The sequence below is a fragment of the Nesoenas mayeri genome (genome assembly GCF_963082525.1).
Source record: "Nesoenas mayeri genome assembly, chromosome: 3".
NCBI classification, from domain to species: Eukaryota; Metazoa; Chordata; class Aves; order Columbiformes; family Columbidae; genus Nesoenas; species Nesoenas mayeri.
In genome coordinates this window covers 48,016,584-48,036,528 of record NC_137544.1, presented here as the reverse complement: position 1 = coordinate 48,036,528, position 19,945 = coordinate 48,016,584, and the positions used below count along the sequence as shown (strand labels likewise).

Genomic DNA, 19,945 nt, shown 5'->3' with positions numbered 1-19,945 from the left:
AAACTGAGGTGAAAGAGGCAAGATCATATCTGCTATAAGGTTTAGCTAAAATGTAGCTTTTTGCCTTTGGATATGTTGCCTTGAATTTAGCTATTTTGTTTCCTTTTCTTTTTATTATTTTCTTAATTTGGGCAATTTTGTTAACTGTTTGATTCCCACTTATTTCTGTCATTTAAATAATAATGTACTTGTGGAGTTTACATTTTTACAGAAATTTGAGTCATTACTTTGTAAGCTATTCCCTGAACTAGTCTAAACTGGGATAACTAACTCCACTGATGGAAAAGGATTTCAGCCACACAGCCATATATCATAAACCTATTTGCCCAAGTAAATAAGTCAGTACAGTTCCTAGTAGGAACAACATATTCTTCATTTCTGTCAACCAGTTGTAGTAGTTTTGGTGTATATGTTATTTATATTTTTATTTGAATGTTTTTCATTTGCTTCTTTCATAGTTTTCTTCATACATATACAAACAAAATAAATACCAGAGTAATGCGCGATATACAGAAATATAAGACCAATCATTTCAGTGCTGTCTCCCCTTACAGCCTTCATCATAACATGCCCATATCCCAGACTGAGTTTATTAGGTGCTTGAAATTGAAAACAAAGCTCCAAACCCTTATAACGCAACAGTATAATAACATTTCAGTGGTATGTATGCCCTTTCTTGGCTTTCAAAAGAAGTAGGAAAGTTGTCTATCATTTATTAAATAATTTTTGTAACTTAAATAACTTTTGTTTTATACAGATAGATACATAAAACTCATTACTGTTCTGTATTTTACTACAGGAGCCTGTATACTACACAGAGCATACTTAGAAAATAGGGATGAACTTGATCCTAAAATTTTGAAAAGACTAACAGATGAAGCATTACAAAAGAAAGAAGAAGAAGGAGAAGAAGAAGAAGAAGGAGAAGAAAGAGGAGGAGAAGAAGAAAAAGGTGAAGAAGGAGAAGAAAGAGGAGGAGAAGAAGAAAAAGGTGAAGAAGAAGAAGAAAAAGGTGAAGAAGAAGAAGGAGAAGAAGAAGAAAGGTAAAACATTCCAAATATCTCAGTGTATAAAATGAGCATAAGAAAATTCTAGCCTTACTTTGTGTTCAGGGTATCAGTGCATTTATCAAAATAAATCACAGAATCACAGAATGTTAGGGATTGGAAGGGACCTCGAAAGATCATCTAGTCCAATCCCCCCGCCGGAGCAAAATGTACTAAAAAATTACGCTAAGACTAGTTGTGATGTATAGGAAATAATCCAATATGTGTTAACTTTGAGAAGTATCTAATTTAGATCAGTAAGTATGGTGGCAGAAGATTCTCTTGCTAAATGCATTTTCTTTAGCCTTTCATTAGTCTAGGCTTTTGATGCAATAAGACAATTACATTTTAGGTGATAACATGTATTTGATTTTTATTTTGTACAACCCAAATTATATTTCAGTTCCCAGCAGTATATTTCTACATCTTTACTTATATAGGTGCAGCTTGCTTCTGTAGTATTTATGTAACTCTTAAGATGAATAATCTTTTACTTACAGGAGAAAAATGCAAGAAATGCCGACAACAGAGGAAGAACCATCTTCAGAAGCTGCTGAGGAGAGAGGTGAAAGTGTACATCATTTGACTTCTATTTTATCTAATTATGTGTTTCAAATCATTTAGCAATTTCATTTTTATGCGTATTTTACAGTTTTTGTTTCCTTTTTACATTCAGCATCTAGAAAAATGACTTTCTATTACTATCTGCTTCCTTCACCGATTCAGGCACTCATTTCTATGTGTCTTTCTTAATGGATGTTACAGCATAGACACGTATTAAATCAGCCAGAAGAGTTATGGTTTTCAATAAATCCAAAGCACAGGACTCTATCTCCTCTAGTAACTTTTCTAGTGGGTTATTAACTGTATTGAAACTTCCTACTCATCAAAAAGTCTGTATCCCCTCACAAGTTAGACAACATTGTTAGAACTTAGCCAACAGCTAATGAGAAAATCACAAAGCAGTCGGATTTTCTGTTCCTTTTCTAAGGAGCTCAGCCTGAAGTAATTAAAGGGGAATGGAAATTATTTCGGGAGTGACTCTTTTTTAACAGGCAGTATGTATTGCTGAAGCTGGTAGCAACACACATCATGAATTGCTGAATCTAGTAGCCCAGCAGAGATGAGGCTGCTCCATCTCCATGTCCCCAGGACTATTCAGTAATGAGTCTGAGCATGTATTCCCATTTCTCCTTTCATCCTCTTCTTATTCTATTATCCATGCTTTTTCCTCCCCAGTCCACTTTGATCCCTCCTTCTCTTTGCCTTTGGTCCTTCTCAGAAATGCCTCATAATATTATAAGTCTCTCAGAATCCCAAACGGCTTTTCCTGGCATCCTCTAATGAATCTCATACCCTGTAGGCAATAATCCCCCTCAGCCAGGGAGAGACCCTCTGGTTGACTCATCTCAATAGATCCTACACTCAGACAATGCCTTCATCATCCTCTTTTAATAACGCCAAGGGAAACCAGGTCAAGGTTATGTTTCTTCGGATTAGGGTATATGGCTTCCTCAACCTGTCGTTGTTTTTTCCCTCCTTTGTGCTTATGGGGTCTAGCCTTTAATAACATAATCTAACAACATAAATAAAATGGAATTATGTGTATTACATGAGGTTTTCCCTCTAATATTAATAAGAAATAGGGGTAACGACTTTCTTACTTCGCTTATTTCTGTATTGACAGAACCCACATTAGTTTTTTAGCCACTCTATATTTCCTGTAAAGAGACTACTTTTATATCAGAATTGTGCTATACTTTGTTTCCAACAATGAAAATATAGGTGTCCTGGGCAAGAGTGAATAATCTGTGAGGAGTGAGATTTTGTGGACAGGCCAACCTTCACAAATAGGCTGGATTTTTGCACCTCAGACAATTCTGTCAGTTGGGTCAAGGTTTAGAATTAATTCCAGTTAGTTTCAATGCTTTTAAAACTCAATAGTAAAAAAAATTGCAGGCTTGTACTTTCTTTTTTACTTTCTTTAATCACTGCCTACTTTCTTAGAAGAATGTTGCTGTCTGATTTGGATCTGCTGTCAAGATGTAGTACCATATACAAGTGTCTATCTCTACATTAAAAACCAGGTTGCAGACTTCAAAGTATTTTCTTCCTCTGCTATGGGAACTCAAGGTTTCTCCATCATAACCTAAATTACCACCTGAGGCCTGAAGCTGAAATTTAAAAATGAAGCATATTAATATCCACTTTTCTTTTTCTCTCAACAGTGGGGGCCTAGGTTGCCATTACTGTCTTCCTTTCAAACATAATGTGCTGATTTGTGTAGAAAAATATTATGGCAAAGCTTAAGTTCTGTATTGTCAACATGTGTCACGTACACTTTCTTTCATTATCCAGCCTAGTGTTTATTTTACTTATACATAACAAGGGCTAAGTTGTAAAGATCGTATAAGACAGACTGAGTATGATAGCATGCTTTTAATTTTTACTTAGGTAACATTTCACCTACTCTCTGGAAAAAAATCTCTAGCTTTGTAGGGTTCTTTAAATTGCATGTAATTTTTTTTAAATTTATGCATCATAACTTTTTATATTTTCTAATAGAACACATAGCTCTTCTCCAAAGTGAATGAGTTCTAAATTATTAAATATAAAGAGTTCTACACAGATACTCTATTATCTCTGTCTCAGACAACAAAGTTCATCTTAGCTTTGAATATCTCACTCATTTTGATCTGAATACATCAAAACAACAATTATTAATGATAGAAGTAATAATGTAATATGCACACTTGTGCTCTTAACACGTGATAAGTCCTTGTTTAGAGAAAATCATTTCTACCTACGCCTACATTTTATTTCAATAATCAAATACTGACTCACCAAAACACTTCAGTCATGCTGCTCTTAGCCTAACATCTGTTTTATTTCACATGTAGTGCCATCAGCACATTGACTGCAGCTTTTCTCCCATGTGACATGTCTTTACAAAAATACAAATAAATGATATGTTCACAGTTTTAGTTGGTTTTTTTCTTTGTTAATATAGCAGTTATGGTATAAAAATGAAAACTCAAAAAAATACTCCAGAGCCCAAGTCATGCTCTTTTGATGTCTCATATGTCTTATCATATGGAAATGGCTCACGAATGGACCAGGGAGATTTAGACTGGACATTTGGAAGTATTTCTTTACCAAGAGGGTGGTCAAACACTGGAACGGGTTTCCTAGGGAGGTGGTCAATGCCCTAAGCCTGTCGGAGTTTAAGAGGCATTTGGACAATGCCCTTAACAACATGCTTTAACTTTTGGTCAGCCCTAAATTGCTCAGAAAGTTGGACTAGATGGTTCCTTCTAACTGAAATAATCTCTGTTCTAGTCTATATAAATAAATATGCATTTCAATAATTGCAATTTTTGTAACCTCAGTGTGACATTGAAGTAACTGGGATTGTTTCAGAACTGAACATATTCAAATTTATAATGTTGTTTGTGTTTAAAGGGAAAAAGTGATTCCAGTAATGAGCAAGGTGTTTATGTGTGTCTCAATGAGACTGAAAGTAAATGGAGAAAGAGAGCTAGGCTAAATTTGCCAAATATAGTTAAGTGAGTTAGGATGCTAAGTTCAATGCTGAAAATGTCTGTTGAAGGTACACCAACAATTTATGTGGTAGCTCTTGAGTGTAGCGTCTAGCTGAAAATTATAGCCACACATCTTTTTTCGTGACCCTTGACACAATTATTCTGAGCTTAAATTATTTGTGCAATTTCTTACAGTATTTAAGCATTTTTGCAGCAGGTTTGCATGAGTATGGATTTATTTATACTACCAGACAGCTATATGACTTCATGAGAATATATTGCAGGCTTTGTAGAAGAGTTATACAGCTTCAGGCAGATCTGTGGTTTCATTCCAATCTTCCTGAGGTAAAACTTGGCATATTTATTTCCTGCCATGTTTCAGCAATAAAATATCCCATACAACTGATTTTATCCACTGAAGCAAACAGTTGTCATGGTTTAAGACTTTATTTTTCTGTACTTTATTTATCAGCTCTGCTTTTCTGCCAGCAATTACCCCCTTCCTACAGCAGACTCAGCTGGAGAACACGTCTGCCTGTGCCTCAGTCACTGTAGCTCAGGGTGGTGTGTTAGCACAACCCCATCCTCACTGGTGTCTCTTCTGCTACTCTTGCTATTTGGGCAGAAACTCTTGCATGAAATAAATGAGTAAATAAATAAATGGGACCTCATAATTCCAGACGTCACCTTTTGTGCTTGTTCTTCACAGCTGTTAATACCAGTATTTGTTATAAATGCTTTAATATTTATCTCATCCCCTCCCTTGACGTGTTACAGATGGTGGAGGGTTGAATCAATACCCATGTCTTTAGCTGTTATTTTATATTCTTGATTTTTTTATTTTTCTCATTGTGTTAAATTCAGTAAGATATTTTAACAACAACAAAAATATATAATAATAATTAAACCTGTACGTGTTAGGACATTTCCTCTTTAGTCTTTGAAGATAAATGCTTTTTGGAATCCATTGTAATGATAGCATTTGCCAGGCAGTTGGTGTATATCCAGTCCTACAACCTCTAAATATATTTTCTTCATTTTTCTTGGCTGGCTTGCATCTTGATTTGTTTGTTGTTTTTTTCTTCTACCTCTAACTGGAGGCTTTTCAGTGAGAGAGTGTAAACAAGGACAGTTTATTAATTTGCAGTCAGGGGATAGCAAATTACTTGTACCACAAACTACCAAGCAAGCTGTAGTGATATTAACTTCATAGTTTGTTCGGTCTTTGAGCAAAGTTACATGATCTTGAAAGCCACTTTCTGGCCTCTCTCATAAACCAGATATGATAATTACATTCTAATATCTGTGATCACAGAATTTTAGGCATAGAATTTCAAAATAGAAACAGAAAGGTTATGAACAACTTTCTCAATTAAATCCCAAATACCTTCAGTTTTTAAATTCTTTTAGTCTCATTCAGATAAATAAAGGCTGGGGGATATTGGTTTAGAATTTGCATGTTGACAGCCTTAAAAAAGCATCTTCCACTTTGCACATATTTTCCTGCATGTTGTTTTCCTATTCATGTATATTATAGACTCCTGATTTATTTATTGCAGACTGTCAAAACTCATTTTGCTTGACTGCATTCCTGTATATATTAAAAGAAAATTAAGAACTAGAATAAGTGAATAATTTTCTCAATTTGACGCACTCTAAAGGTTGTGAGTTTCTGTCCATTATATATAAGAGGCTTGTTTACGAGATGAAGTTTCCTGATTCTACATAAATCAGAAATTCAATGTTTCCAACCTTTTTTTCCATGATGTTTGTGTTTTCTTTGCCAAAAAGGAGATGTACATGAAAAGAAACGTCATCATTTTAGATTTTAAAATACATTCTTGTTTAGTATGATTTGAGTTTTGGTTAATCGTAACATGTTCAGATGTATTAGTAGAGTTTTATTACTCTCTAAGGACATAAGCCCAACAAGGCTTGTAGGAAAAAGTAATACCTTATTGACTGACTGATACAGTCGGAAAAATTACACCAGCCTTCAGGTGCACAAGCCTTTCTTCAAATCAGAAGCATTTCTACCCTATAGGAGCTGTGCTCTAGAACACCAAGTTCTCTCTTTTGCAAGGTCTTGGTTTTGAGCCTGGTTTGAGCACAGAACACATAGATTATATTCTTATGTAAAAGCACTGAATTAAATAAAGTAATTCTCCACTTTATTCATAGTCATGTGGCATCTGATAGATGGTCTACCTTTCACCACAGATCAGGTAGCTGATCTTAAAATGTTTTGGTTAGTGTGTAATCACTGAGCATCAAAGTAAATACTTTTTTGAAGGTGATCAAATATAAGTGTTGCAGTGTGGTCCAAAAATACCTTTATTTCTATAGTGCCTCCATCACCTCTCAATGGGTTTGTTGAAGTTATTTATGATTTTATTTGTGCCAACAGAATTTGAGGACAATAATGAGCAGCTTCCACCTGAAACTGAACAAATGCTCCAGAAAAAGCCCGATGATTCTGCAGATTATAAAGAAGAATCTAAACCTACAGGTTGGCCTTGTAGCATATATAATCTCTCTTACTTGATAACATCAAGAATTGTATGCCTTCCTTTTCTGCAAGTTTTTACTATATTTGAAAAATGGCTGTAAATATCATTCTTTACCTTCACTTTCTTTCTTTTAAAGAAGTTTATAATGGAGTAGTTAGGTTCAAGTTATTTAAAGATTTATAAATGCAATTAAAGGCACAATGTTTTTTCCTGTTAAAAATAATGCACCAGGTATATGCACCTTGAAAAACAGCAAAATCCCACTATTGTCTCTGCTGCCTAAATATCAAATTAATAAACATATACAGGGATCTATGGGAATAACAAATAAAGTGAGCATTGCTGAAATTCCAGGTTGACACAACTTCTTATATTCAGAAATCCATGAGCACTCTCTACAGGATAAAGTGATAAGGGAGTGAAATCAGAGAAGAAAAAAAAGAAGTGAGAAAGTCACTCTCATGGATTGTGACACCCCACCCCCAAAAAAAAGTAGAAAGAAAATACCATGAAAAAATGGAGCTGGGGGGAGAATCAAATTGCAGTATTCACAAACATTTGCATGCGATTTTTATCCCAGTTCTACAGACCATTTTCAAATTAATATTGTATTCACATTAATCAGAAATTACTTGTCCATTCCCTGTGGCTAGAGATCTTGGGAAAAATGGGTATGGATTAATTTATCTTTGGATGTGAATGATCAAAATATGTCCTGTATTTTCTTCACTCTTCCCTTGTCCTGCTAACAGCTTGCTAGGAATCACACAAGGAATCATGTTTTCTTCTTTTCAGTATAAGGTAAAATTCTGCAGTACATAGGACTCCACAAAGCCATAAGCTAATGAAAAGATGTATGAAATCCTGTAGTAGCCTTCTCTCAAAAAATACTTTGAAGGCAACTCATCTTTAATAGAGATGGTCTGCTTTACTTTTTAAAATATATGTTTTAGCTTTTATCTACTAGAATTTTTAAAATATGTTGAAGTCCAAAAAGAAATAAATCCAACAAAAAACATTTTAATTTACATAAAACATTTTCTTTTACATAGCAAGTTGTTAAATACATACATTTTATGCATTAGAAAGAATCAATGTGTAAACAAAACTGCTTTTTTTTTCCAAACCCCAAAAAAAGCAGTACACATAGTGTAAGTCTGTCTACTAAGTACGTTTCACTGTAATGAGCTGAAAAGTGTTTGGCAGCATATATTTATAAGTAAGTAATGAAAAGTCTGTGTAAACAAACTACTGTTTCAAAAAGACAAAGTATGTTCATAATGAAATATCCATCAGTTCTAAGGAATGGAAGTGTCACTGTTATCCCACGTTTTACCTTTCTGTTCATTTTGGTAGAAGACATACTAATGAAGAAGACATACTGGCTTCTGGTGTCTGTGTCAGCTTTGGCAGGGTTTGAGAAGGGAGGAAAGAAGGATTTGTTCATTTTTTGTTGCTGAATATGGGCTGAGGGCAGAATAAGTCATATCTAATACTAGCAGAACACTGAAAAAAAAGATGTTAAAGCCTTTCCTTCCCCAGCAACTCACTTGGAGAACGTGGGGGCAGAAAAGCCTTTGAGGATTGTTTGTCTCTATGGTAACTATGCTCAGAAAAGCAAAGAAGACAGAGCAAAAGAAAATGAGAGATTGCCATACAGACATTCCCTGTGAAAGCTCCAGATTTAGGGCTGGGGAGGATTTTTTCCTATTGCCTCTGTGATAAGGAAAAGAAATTAAGAACAGCACTGTTAGGTAGGCTGCCACATCCTCTAAAGGAAACTTGTTGGCATTTTTACATCCATTTATTTTTAAACCATTACTATCTTTTCAGATATTTTTCTTGGCTATGTTTCTTGTTTCTTTAAAAATGCCTTCTCACTGTACATCACCTCTGCAAGCAGAATTATAACATATCTAATAGCAAAGTTACAGCTGCATTACATACTTTAAGGTATTTTCAGTACCCTGAGACCCAGTTTGAAACAAACCAAATGTGGAGACAACGTTTTTGTCATAATTAGTTTCAAATACCTGAACCAACATCAAATTATGTTCAGGTTGTGCCGTTTTTGGGTTCTCCCTTTTCGCTAGGAATGTAATCCTTTTCTTCTTTTTTTACTTCCTCCCCTTTTCCCAGGGGAAAGTTTCTCTAGTTCGCTTAGGCCTGTATAATCTATTTTAAAACTCCATAAGTATGCAATAATTGCTGCTGGTTAAGTTTCCTTCAGCACGAAAACTCTCCAATAGAAGTCACCTGAAGGAATTACGTGCCTAGAGTAGAGAATCAAAGCTGGAACACATGCTGGTCCATCATTTACAAACTGTGGCCTATCAAGAGAGGCATAACATGAATTTTAAGTGTTTCTGAGATTAAGGTCCAGAGTGGATTTGTTACATGTTTCAGTGTTCTGTCTCAGATAAGGGTGGTGAGGCACTGGAACAGGCTGCCCAGAGAAGCTGTGGATGCCCCATCCCTGGAAGTGTTCAAGGCCAGGCTGGATGGGGCTTTGAGCAACATGGTCCAGTGGAAGGTGTCCCTGCCCATGGCAGGGGGGTTGGAACTAGGTAATCTTTAAAGTTCCATTCTATGATTCTATGGGATGATGTCAAGTATTCATTTAAATCCATTGTTCTACCTGTATATTTCCAAAGTTTCATGACCTATCCAGAACTGAGAGGTTTTTAAAGGGCAGGACTATAAAAGATGACCTGTTGAAGGCTAGATCCAGGCAGCACACATTACCATCCTTCATATGTTATTGCTTTGAATACGACTGTTGTTCAGAAGGCAGCACATGTGATTTCTGCTGCGTGAACGTGCCAAGGGTAACACGTGCAAAGTAAGCAGTTAGTGTAACCTAGTTATTAATGTGTCCTTCGCTTATTTTCTTAAAATCTGTGTTCCTAATGGAATCATCATTACATAACGCATTAGTGCTGCCCAAATTTAAGCAGGTTTTACCTGGCTATGTCCCTGTCTCATTTGGAATACATCACTGCAGAATGCAACATAATTAATTGTGACATTTAACAACATCTTTAATGCACATGAAAAGGAAAGTATTTTCATGTTCCTGTTTAGAATCACAGCAAGAGACAGAAATGTCGTTGCAGGGGATAACTAATGTAGTGACATGTACAGAACGAACGTGTATTTTAGTAAAATACAAATGTTTATAAACATTTTCAATAAAATTCTAATTCAAGATCAGACTTTGAAATCTGCAAGGCCTTTCTACTTAATGATGTGCCCTTTTGTGCTTTTGTTTTATGTTTGGTCTAAAAATCATTCAAATACAGAGGTCAGCCACTGAGGTGTCAGTCTAATATTAATCATTGTGTTATTCAAAGCTGTAAGAAGAGGGGAAATTCATTAAGTGTTCTTTATTATAACACAGCACAAAAATACTTACCAAAATGCTTATTTGTTAACCTGTTATTTAAAAGTGGCTTTTGCAGCTCGTTTTGGGGATAGCATGTCAGGGCACTGTGAGGGCCAACTACTCCCAAAGGAACAAGGAGCCTGGAGCAGAGTGTAGTAATATGGCTAGAGCCGTCCCACCACCCCAGCCAGGAGCAGGGCAGCTCCAGCCCTGGGCATTGGGCACCTCCCTGGGGACAGAGACCAGCTGGGGATGTCGGCCCATGGGTGGGCCCAGCTTGGCAGAGCCCGTGGCTGGACAAAGCTGTGGGAGGCTGGAGAACAGCCCCACTGCAGCATTGCTGGGGCAAGGCCTGATGGCCCTGGGGGCTGACATGGGGTCCTGGGCCATGGGCAGGTGGGGGGAAGCCCCAGGGATCTGAGCAGGGACAGCCAGGCCGTAGGGTCCCTCAGATGCCTGAGCCAGCATATGAATTGCCAGAGGGCCCAACTTATTTCAAATCTCAAGTTATCATACATACAGGACAGGTAAATGGGCCTATTGAAAGAATGAAAGTTTCAGCCTCATAAGTGGAAGAATGAAATTCTCGAAAGCACCTAAGTATCTAGAAATTTACTGTATTTCTAGCAGACTACACATTGAAACCCAGACTCATAAGAAGAAGTATACATTGCAGTGCCCAAAACTGCCATGCTAACTTTTAAGTGCGTGGCTTCATATGTGGAATTAAGTGTTGTAGAAATAGGCACAACAAGTAGCTAACTGGCAAGGGGCCAGCCTGAGTGAGCCATGAAGGAATGTCAAAAGGATGCGTGTATTTGAAACCCTGCATTGTTTTAAATTTGGCTGACAACAAAAGAATGGGCATCCCTAACTCAAGCTCTTTGGCATTTAACTCACTGGAGTCAGGGCACTGGCTTGCTTTCTTCTAGCAGACAATAGTGGTGCTGACCTTTGATAAGGTAGCTTAGCCATCCAAGTCAGAAAGATTTGTTAGGTGTGTTCCTCATCCTGCAGACACTCATATGTCCCAGCTGCTATTGACACTTCCAGGCAATACTTTAGTTGGTTGTATGTTAGATAAAAGTTAAGCAGCATCTCTACTCTGACCATTATGTTTAGTCCTGTTTCCTGCCAAATCTTACTGGTACCTAATCACTGAAATCCATCTACCCTGTACTTAGTAACAGTTTGTTTTTGTTTTGTTTTGTTTTTCTGTGTCTAATTTGGAAAGCTAAACATGGCATTTGTGGATTTCTGCAACAATTCACAAGAGGAGACTGAGAGACATCAGTTCTGGGAAGAAATACTAGTTTTCTTAAAGAAGAAAACTATAACAGGGCAGTCTAATTCAGGTTGGGGCAAACTCAAACTGAGCTTTACAGTGCTGCAATTTCACATAGTGAGCACTAGCCCACTTAGTGCCAGGTAGTAACCATAAAACGCTGTTTTCTTAATGTTTTGAGGTTTTGTATTTTTAAGAAAATGGTCAAAGCTTTTAATATACAAGGCATTAAGTAGGGCTTTCATTTTTAGTAATACATCTTTTTATGTGTAGGAAGTTATATAAGGAAATATAGCAGTAATAGCCCTTTTCTGTAAAAATCAGTAAAAGTTCACTGGAATAGGCCGAACCTGTTCTTGTTTGTGCCAAAATATGTTCCTGCTCTTTCAACCTCAAAACAACACAGAAACAAAAAGAGGACAGGAAAATTATATCAAAGTAGAAAATCACTCCATCTGCTGTTCAAGCTCTTCCTTGCAGCTTCATTTTGGCAAGAAACAAGCACAGCACACACTGTAAGTCCCAGCAAACTTACACTCATGTCAGACCACTTAAGCTATTGCTCTCAACTGCTTTTTTATCTGTTTGTTGAAGATGCTGTTATCAGACTTACAGAACACAAAAGAAAAATTATAAGAAAAATAAGAAAATCAGGGTTGAAAATTATATGAGTGCAGGGAATGGCAGCAGCATCACATTGCTGCTGCCAGAAACTGTTCATGATTTAGTAAGGACAACATGGTGATGGTGTCATCAAGGCATTTCTGTATCTTTTTCTAGCTGAGGTAGAACTTTGTCTCAGGACTTTTCAGGGCCCAACAATGTCTAAATAGATACTAATTGCAGCCCTAGGAAATTAGTATCTTTCTCCTTTTTTGTTACTGTGTCAATATCAAGTTTTTAATTCAATATCTGCTGTCAATATCAAATTGTTAATTCCCACTGGCTTTTTTAAGCAAAATGGATGGTGGTAGAAGCAGCTATTCCTTTGTTATTTTGCTCACCAAGTATGACAACACCTTTGGTATGATTTTATCATGTTTACTATGAGTAGTACCTGTGAATTTCTTATTTATATTAATGCGTTCTTTCAGTATCTAAATCTGCTTACTTTTCATGAGACATTGTTAGGAGACAGGCTTGGACTTTCCTCATCTTAAACAATTGACACTACAAGTTTCTGCACAGTCTATCTTAAGAGATTAAAGTCTTTCATTTCCCTTACTCGTTAAGCAAGTTATTGTATACAGACATGGCTTTGTCAAAGCCAAAAATGTTTGAGAGTTCCTCAGTTCGAGTAAAGGGAACAGTGTACAAAGTCATGCTCTAAGAACATGGTAAACCTTGGCTGCTGCTACTTACAGGGACTTTGCCAATAATGTAAGAGAAGCTGTTCCTGACAATCCTGTCAATAACATAGAGACTCAAGTATGATGCATTCATAACTCTTCAGAGGCCTGGTTTGGTGGTTAAATCACACAAATGAGGCTTGAAATTCAGGAGAAATTCATTGCCTCTTTCAATTCTGTTGCAGACTTGGTTCTGAAATCTTCCATTCCAGTTCTCAGAACAAATAGGTCTAAATTTCAAGCTGTTTAACATCCACAGTTTCTGTTTCATATAACTGACAAGTGTGTTCAGCATCTCTGCAAAGATTAAACATTAGGTATCCAGGAATCAAGACATTCCCATTACAGATCACTTTTAATAGGCGTATCGTATTATCTGTGTCTTGCTTCATTTGTTGGTTATGGTTAAAGGCATCAGTTGTAATTGAAGAACTCTTATATTGCATGCTTTAGTGTTTTAATTCACAGATTTGCCTTTAGCAATTTAGGATGGAAGTCTTTGATACCATCTCTCATATCCTTGATTTTTATACTGAACTGGACTTCTCTGTTTCATCCCTTCTTTTTCCTTTCTCCCCTAAATCTTCTATTTTCACTGAAGTTTTCCCATGTTGATCTTTATATATGTGTCCCTTTGAGTAAATCAAACTTTAATTCATTCACATCTGTGTTTTGAGATCTTACACCAGAAAGGAAAAACAACTAGTAGTATCCATTCTGTTTCTATTCATGTAAAGAGAATATGGTCCACTTGAAAAAGAACAGAAACCTAACATGCTCCACAACAGCTTCAGTAACCGAACCTGAACCAGATCAGAACATGAAGTTGCTTTTCTCAACATATGTCAGTTTTCCTACTCTTTATTTCTTCCTATCCTGGCTTGTTCCATATGAGGCATGACCAAATGAATAGCCTGTCAAAAACTGTTCATCATTAAATCATAATTTTTAAATTTATTTATTTTCCTTTTATATCTTTGCAGAAAGAGTCATCATATTTATTTATGTGCTGGTTTAAATAAACATAAGCAAATTTAGTTAAGTAATTTGACCTTGTTTATTTTCCTGGAGAAGCATCAGTATACACTATATCAACTTAATTAATTTGGCATTTTCAAAGTGTCTTTGTAAACTTGTATAATAATTCATAATTACAGGGGGAGGGGAGAGGAAGCAGCATTTTAAATAAAGATGCCATCATATTTGAAGAAAATAAAAGTAATCATAAAGCATAATGATAATTTTTAAATGCAAAACATTTTAGAAGAGCATTGCCCTCTATATATTATTTGTTTTTCAGAAATCATACTGCCTGAGTTTGCAGAGGATGATCTTCCAGGTCTACCAGAAATGGAAATATTTAAAGGGAAGATTGACCTTTTTCTAGATGACTGGCAAACAGTGGAGTCAGAAATCAAGTCATCTCGTGTTCAGATTGTTGCTTTAGAGATTACTGGGCAAACTCCAGAAAATCTGCTTAATCAAAGTGTGCTGGGTATGGAAAGTAAGTAATACTGTTTATGTGAGTTACACTTAAGCTACCAAGAGGGATTTTGGAGAGCTTTTGTGATGAATATGTGGAGAGGGGAGGTTAAATGGAGTTCAGCATTACTCACATGAAGTGGGCACAGGACATGCTGTGTTCTATGGGTGAGCTGAAAAGCACACTAGGAGCCTTTAGGGTATAGCAAGTGTAGGGAACATATGTATTTGAAAAACATATATAGGGTATGCAGTTATGTACATAACAGCTCTGTAAACATTCTGAGAGAGTATTGCCCGTTTACTTGCTCTATCTGTTCATATCAGGATGCTGGTTTGAGAAATGGACAGATAACAAAGTTTCGCTAATGAACGACATTTGCTGAAGTCAATGAGACTTTCAGGGTGTTTAATAATCTAATCTACCCACCTGCACAGATTGTGTTTCAAGACTTGATTGTTACAGAATTGATATTTTTTTAGCAAATTACCTTTCTTCACTTGTGTGGTCAAATCTCTAACAATTTTAAGTACTGGATAAATAATACTACATTTTTTTTTGTATCGTTACTACAATGCAACTATTTTATTAATCAAAACATCTATTGTTCTAGCTTTATAATAAAATAAAATTTGACTGATATTTTCCTCAATGAACAATAGAAAAAAACCTGTTGCAAACAGTAATGGCACTATCTGCATGTGTTTGTATAATAGTTTTGTACTACAGGTTCCTATTGAGAATGCCAATTTATTTCAACCAAAAAATAACCAGTAGAATTTCCATTTTTGAAAGAAGCAATATATTAAGTCCTACGTCTGGGGAGAACATTTTGTTCTATGAGTAGGATAAATGCAACATACAGTCCATGTGTTTTGTTTTCACATATGTCCTTACTTATATAGACAAAGAGATTATATTCTGGCATAGCCAAATGAAAAGTATTGAAACAGAGAAAAAAAATTAACCTTTTCAGAACCTTTTAGATATGATGGTTGGGAATTATCTGCTGAAGACTTAGAAGAGGAAGCAGAAGATCTGGCTGCTGAAGGGGAAGAAGAAGAAGAAGTTGAAGAAGAGGAAAATGAAGAAGTAAGCATGCTGACTTTGTCCATTTGTGCTTTCATTTTAACTCATTAATTTTTGAACATAACACCAGAGAAAACAGATTTTGCAGCTGGTTTTGTGTGATCCAGTTTTAACCTCACCAAACAAATACCAGCATATGCTTCAAGAACACTTTCATTGTATTCCTGTGTTCTGACTGATAGTAGTTTTACTCCAGCGAGAAGCATAAATATCCCACGCTAATAGGGAAAATGAATGCACCTGGTTTTGCCAGAGGCAAAGAGAAGAAACAAATTATTAAAGAACAAATTATTAAAGAAACAAATAGGAGCTTTCATTTCTGGTAACTAACAATGATTCTGTGCACCATCACGTAAACATCAGAAGATGCAGAGTCCTAATGTGCAATCCTCTGTTTCATCTCAGCTATTGATAATTTTAAAACACCCACTTTAATTAAATTAAAGGTCTAGCTTTGCCTTTCTTTTATTTTCATCCTATCTTGTAAGATGCCCATCCCCCAATGTAACAGTACAGGATATCCATATGCTGTACTGGAGCAGTATTAAATAAATTTTTTAGAAATTTCTTTTATTGCATGAGTAATCTGACTTAATACCAGCTCTCATGGCGTTTTCTGAAGAAGTCTGCTTCTGCACATTTAGAAGCAACAGAAAGTGAGTTTCAAGAACACAGCAGAAAAAGATTTTGTCATAGATACTTCCAGACTAATTTTGGTCTTCAACAGCTAACGATATTTTCATTTCAAATTTAAAATGGTTATTGTTTTCTCGGTAATTGTCTCTATTAGATAGGACAATTTGTTTTCTGACTCTGGATCTTAAAAGTGTATATTTTCATAGGCTTATATTCAGTTTACAAGCTATTTTGAGAACACCATTCTCATTCAATGTTCAATTGATGTATTTGACATTACTTAATATCCTCTACTTGATCTACTTAATGTATGTGAACTACTGAATTCAAACAGTTTTTGAAAATTTTCCTAATGTTTTCAGGATGAAGAAAAATCTAAGGAAAAGAAAAGACACATGGGAGACACAAAACACTTTTGTCCAGTCTATCTGAAAGAGAATTTTATCCTTTACCCAGGACTCAATGAATATGCAGCTAAATATAAAGAAAAGTTTTATTACTTTTCAACTTCTGAGTACAGAGATAAATTTTTGGAGAACCCTGAGGAGTATGTGGCTCGCAATGAACCAATACAAGTGAGAATCTTCAAAATTGTTTAAAGCAGATAATAAATTAGAATCACTATTCTCCGTTCCAATTTATGATTGTTTATTATTGCTGATTTTTTTCCAAGTAACAATACATATATGAGGCAAGTCCTTGAAACAAATAAAACACATTGCTTCACTTGTGACATTTTAGTGTACGCTTAAATTAACACATTGAATTAATGATGCAAATAAAGCAGAAAACAGAGGAAGATTATAAACACTTATAATAATAATAAGATGTCATTAACAAATCACACATATTGTGGGTTTTTTTAGTCTTTTCTTGGAAGTGGACAAAGGGTAAAAATAGGGAAGATTTACCAGAACTGTCTAATGCAGTTTCATTTTACCTACTGGCACCAACTGCCATAGTGTATTTGTTCAGTATTTCTAGAAAGCAGATAGTCTGTTTGGAACAGCAGTAGAAGGTTTGGAAAAATGAAAATGCAAAATTATGTGACTGTTTTTGATGCAATTTTTATAATGATATTTTGGAAGAGAAAAACAGTAGGGGGTGCACTGTAGACTTCCAACTGTTAAAAAAGTATTCATATTTTTTCCTATAGGCTCCTCCTTTACGGGTGTGCTTACTTGGGACTCATGGAGCAGGTAAAACTACTTGTGCACGACAGATAGCAAACAAATTAGGCATTTTCCATATTCAGTTTGAAGAATATCTACAGGAATTGATCCTACCCAAAACTAAAGTGAAAGTGGGGCAGGATGTTGATGAAGAACCTGAAGATGATGACAGTAAAATGCAAGTCCTACCACAGGAACTGGAAGACTTCTCTCAGACCATAACTGAAACTGAGACTGAAAAGCGCAAAAAGGTAATAATCTGATCTTTTCTATGTCAATACACAACCATTTTGAGACCAGAATAGGAATTTCCTATAAAATTGTTGCTTGATAAAAATCACTTATGTTAAATTATTTATTCAATGAAATTTGGAAATAATAGTTCTTGACAATGTTTTCTTATGAATGCTACATTCTTCAAAACATTTCCAAGAACTGTGTATAGGTGTTGTTTGGTTTTTTTCTGAATAGTAGAGATAGATGCTAAATGAGCAAAGGAAGACAAACTGAGAAAAAAAAAAAAAAGTGAAGGTCAAAATAAGAATGGGAAGGTAGGGTTTCCTTCAAGTATTTATAATATGCAGGTTCAGTCTGGTGCATGTGCTCCAGTTGCACAGGAGTTTAGAAATGTTCACAAGCAGGGTTCTTTGCGCTCTCTTGGGGCGAAAGAATGGAATGTCTCTACCAGCCCTTCAGTCTGATCATCCCTTGTTGAAAAAGCAGAAATATCTCGGTGTTCATAACAGGGTAAACTAGTATTTTTTTAATACACTAGGCTTTGTAATCTGGATTGTAGTGTTTCAAAACAGAAAAGTCTCTTACATAGCAAAAAATATGCCTTCCAGTTGAAAAACTGTTTCAAATAGCTGGATATTCTTGATACTGGTAAAATAATTCATAAAATCAGTTATTTTTCTTAATCAGATTGAATACTGATTCAAAATTGTTATAGGTATACATTCTAAACCCCATTTCTTGCAGGATGTAATTTCCCTGAACAATAAACATTTACATAAATGTTTATCAGGAGAGAGTACTTTCTTTAATTAGACAGTGATATATTGGGAAAAACAGACAAGATTTCAACACAAATATGTTATTGTTTAGATATATGGATAGGATTGAAGCTTTTATTGTGCAGAGAAGTCTCAACACAGGTACACAGCCTATAAATCTTTCAAAAAGCTTGAAAATATACCTCCTAGACAATACAAACAAGGGTTTATCCAACTCTTAAAGCTTCAGGAAGAAATAAGTTTCTGAATCACATTCTAAGAGCCATTTTTTTTCTGCTCCTGATGTTTGACATGTTCCTTCAAGGTACTAATCACCAGAGACCTTCAAAGACTGCCCACCCCAGAATCTAAGGAGCATGCAGGAAGGGAAGCAGGCTGCAGAGAAGGCACGCAGGAACAGCCAAAAATTATATTAGAAAGATAAGCACTCAATGGAAGTAGAAAGCAGTGAGGGATCTGAAGAGTAGCAAGCAGAATTTCTACAGGAATAACAGTAGCAAAATAAGACCTGGAAAATAGGAGTCTGCCATTGAGTAGGGCAGGTGACCTTTTGGTGAAAGCTACTGAAAAGGCTGAGATGCTCAATCCCTTCTTTACTCTGGTCTTTATGAGTACAGTCTAGCCTGTGGCCTTCCAGGTCTCTGTGCCTAATAGGAAAGCATAGGTAAAGAGTGGTACTACTCACAGCTGAACACAATCAAATTTGGGATCATTTATGTAATCAGGACATATGCAAGTCAATGGGGTGCATTCATGGGTGCTGAGAAGCTGCCGAAGGTACATTCAAGGCCACTCTCTATTGTCTTGAAAAGTGGGGGAGGTTCCTGATCACTGAAAGGTAATGTACCTGAAGAAATAATACAAGAGCAGGTGATACTGGAAGCAAATGCTTCAACATAGATGGAATACAGATGAAAATCATGGATGTCAGAACAAAACTTCAGGTTTTCATCAGTTAAATCTAAGAGGAGGCTCTTTTGGCAAGTCGGTTTATAACTTGGTCATCACAGCCAAAAATATAGCAAGTGTTCCTGGCACTGATGGTTGCGGCTGGCTCTCGCTCAGCTTTATTTTCCTGGCATCAATACGTGTCTTACACAGAGGCACTTCTGTTAATATTTTTTCCTCATCATCTTTTTATCTGCTGGTAAACAGTTTTCTACAGTAGTATTTTTTTCTTACTCTTCTCATAAAACACTTTATCTGATGACATGACCAAAATACGGCTGGAGCAATTGCAGTTCAGCTTAGAAAGCTATTCTTTGGTCCATGCACAGAACTCTAGAGAATAAGCTTATGGACTCCCTTAAGCATTTCTTTGAGTATGACTACCACTGTCAGACTATCCTGTTTTTCACTGATCAATACCTTGCCAAAATAATTACATTTAATTTCATTTATATAATTTTTTTTCACCTTGGCACAAGATGCT

General features: G+C 35.9%; 1 protein-coding gene across 1 annotated transcript in view; it reads left to right on the top strand.

The window, feature by feature from the left end:
* Positions 1-19,945, top strand: part of AK9 (adenylate kinase 9) — a gene marked incomplete at its 3' end in the record, with an annotated part of 71,922 nt that overhangs the window by 28,762 nt on the left and 23,215 nt on the right. Inside the window, exons 17-22 of the mRNA XM_080341408.1 lie at positions 800-908; positions 1,547-1,617; positions 14,418-14,621; positions 15,577-15,692; positions 16,688-16,900; positions 17,482-17,748. Coding sequence (XP_080197534.1) covers positions 800-908; positions 1,547-1,617; positions 14,418-14,621; positions 15,577-15,692; positions 16,688-16,900; positions 17,482-17,748 — 980 coding nt within the window. The remainder of the gene's footprint in view (positions 1-799; positions 909-1,546; positions 1,618-14,417; positions 14,622-15,576; positions 15,693-16,687; positions 16,901-17,481; positions 17,749-19,945) is intronic.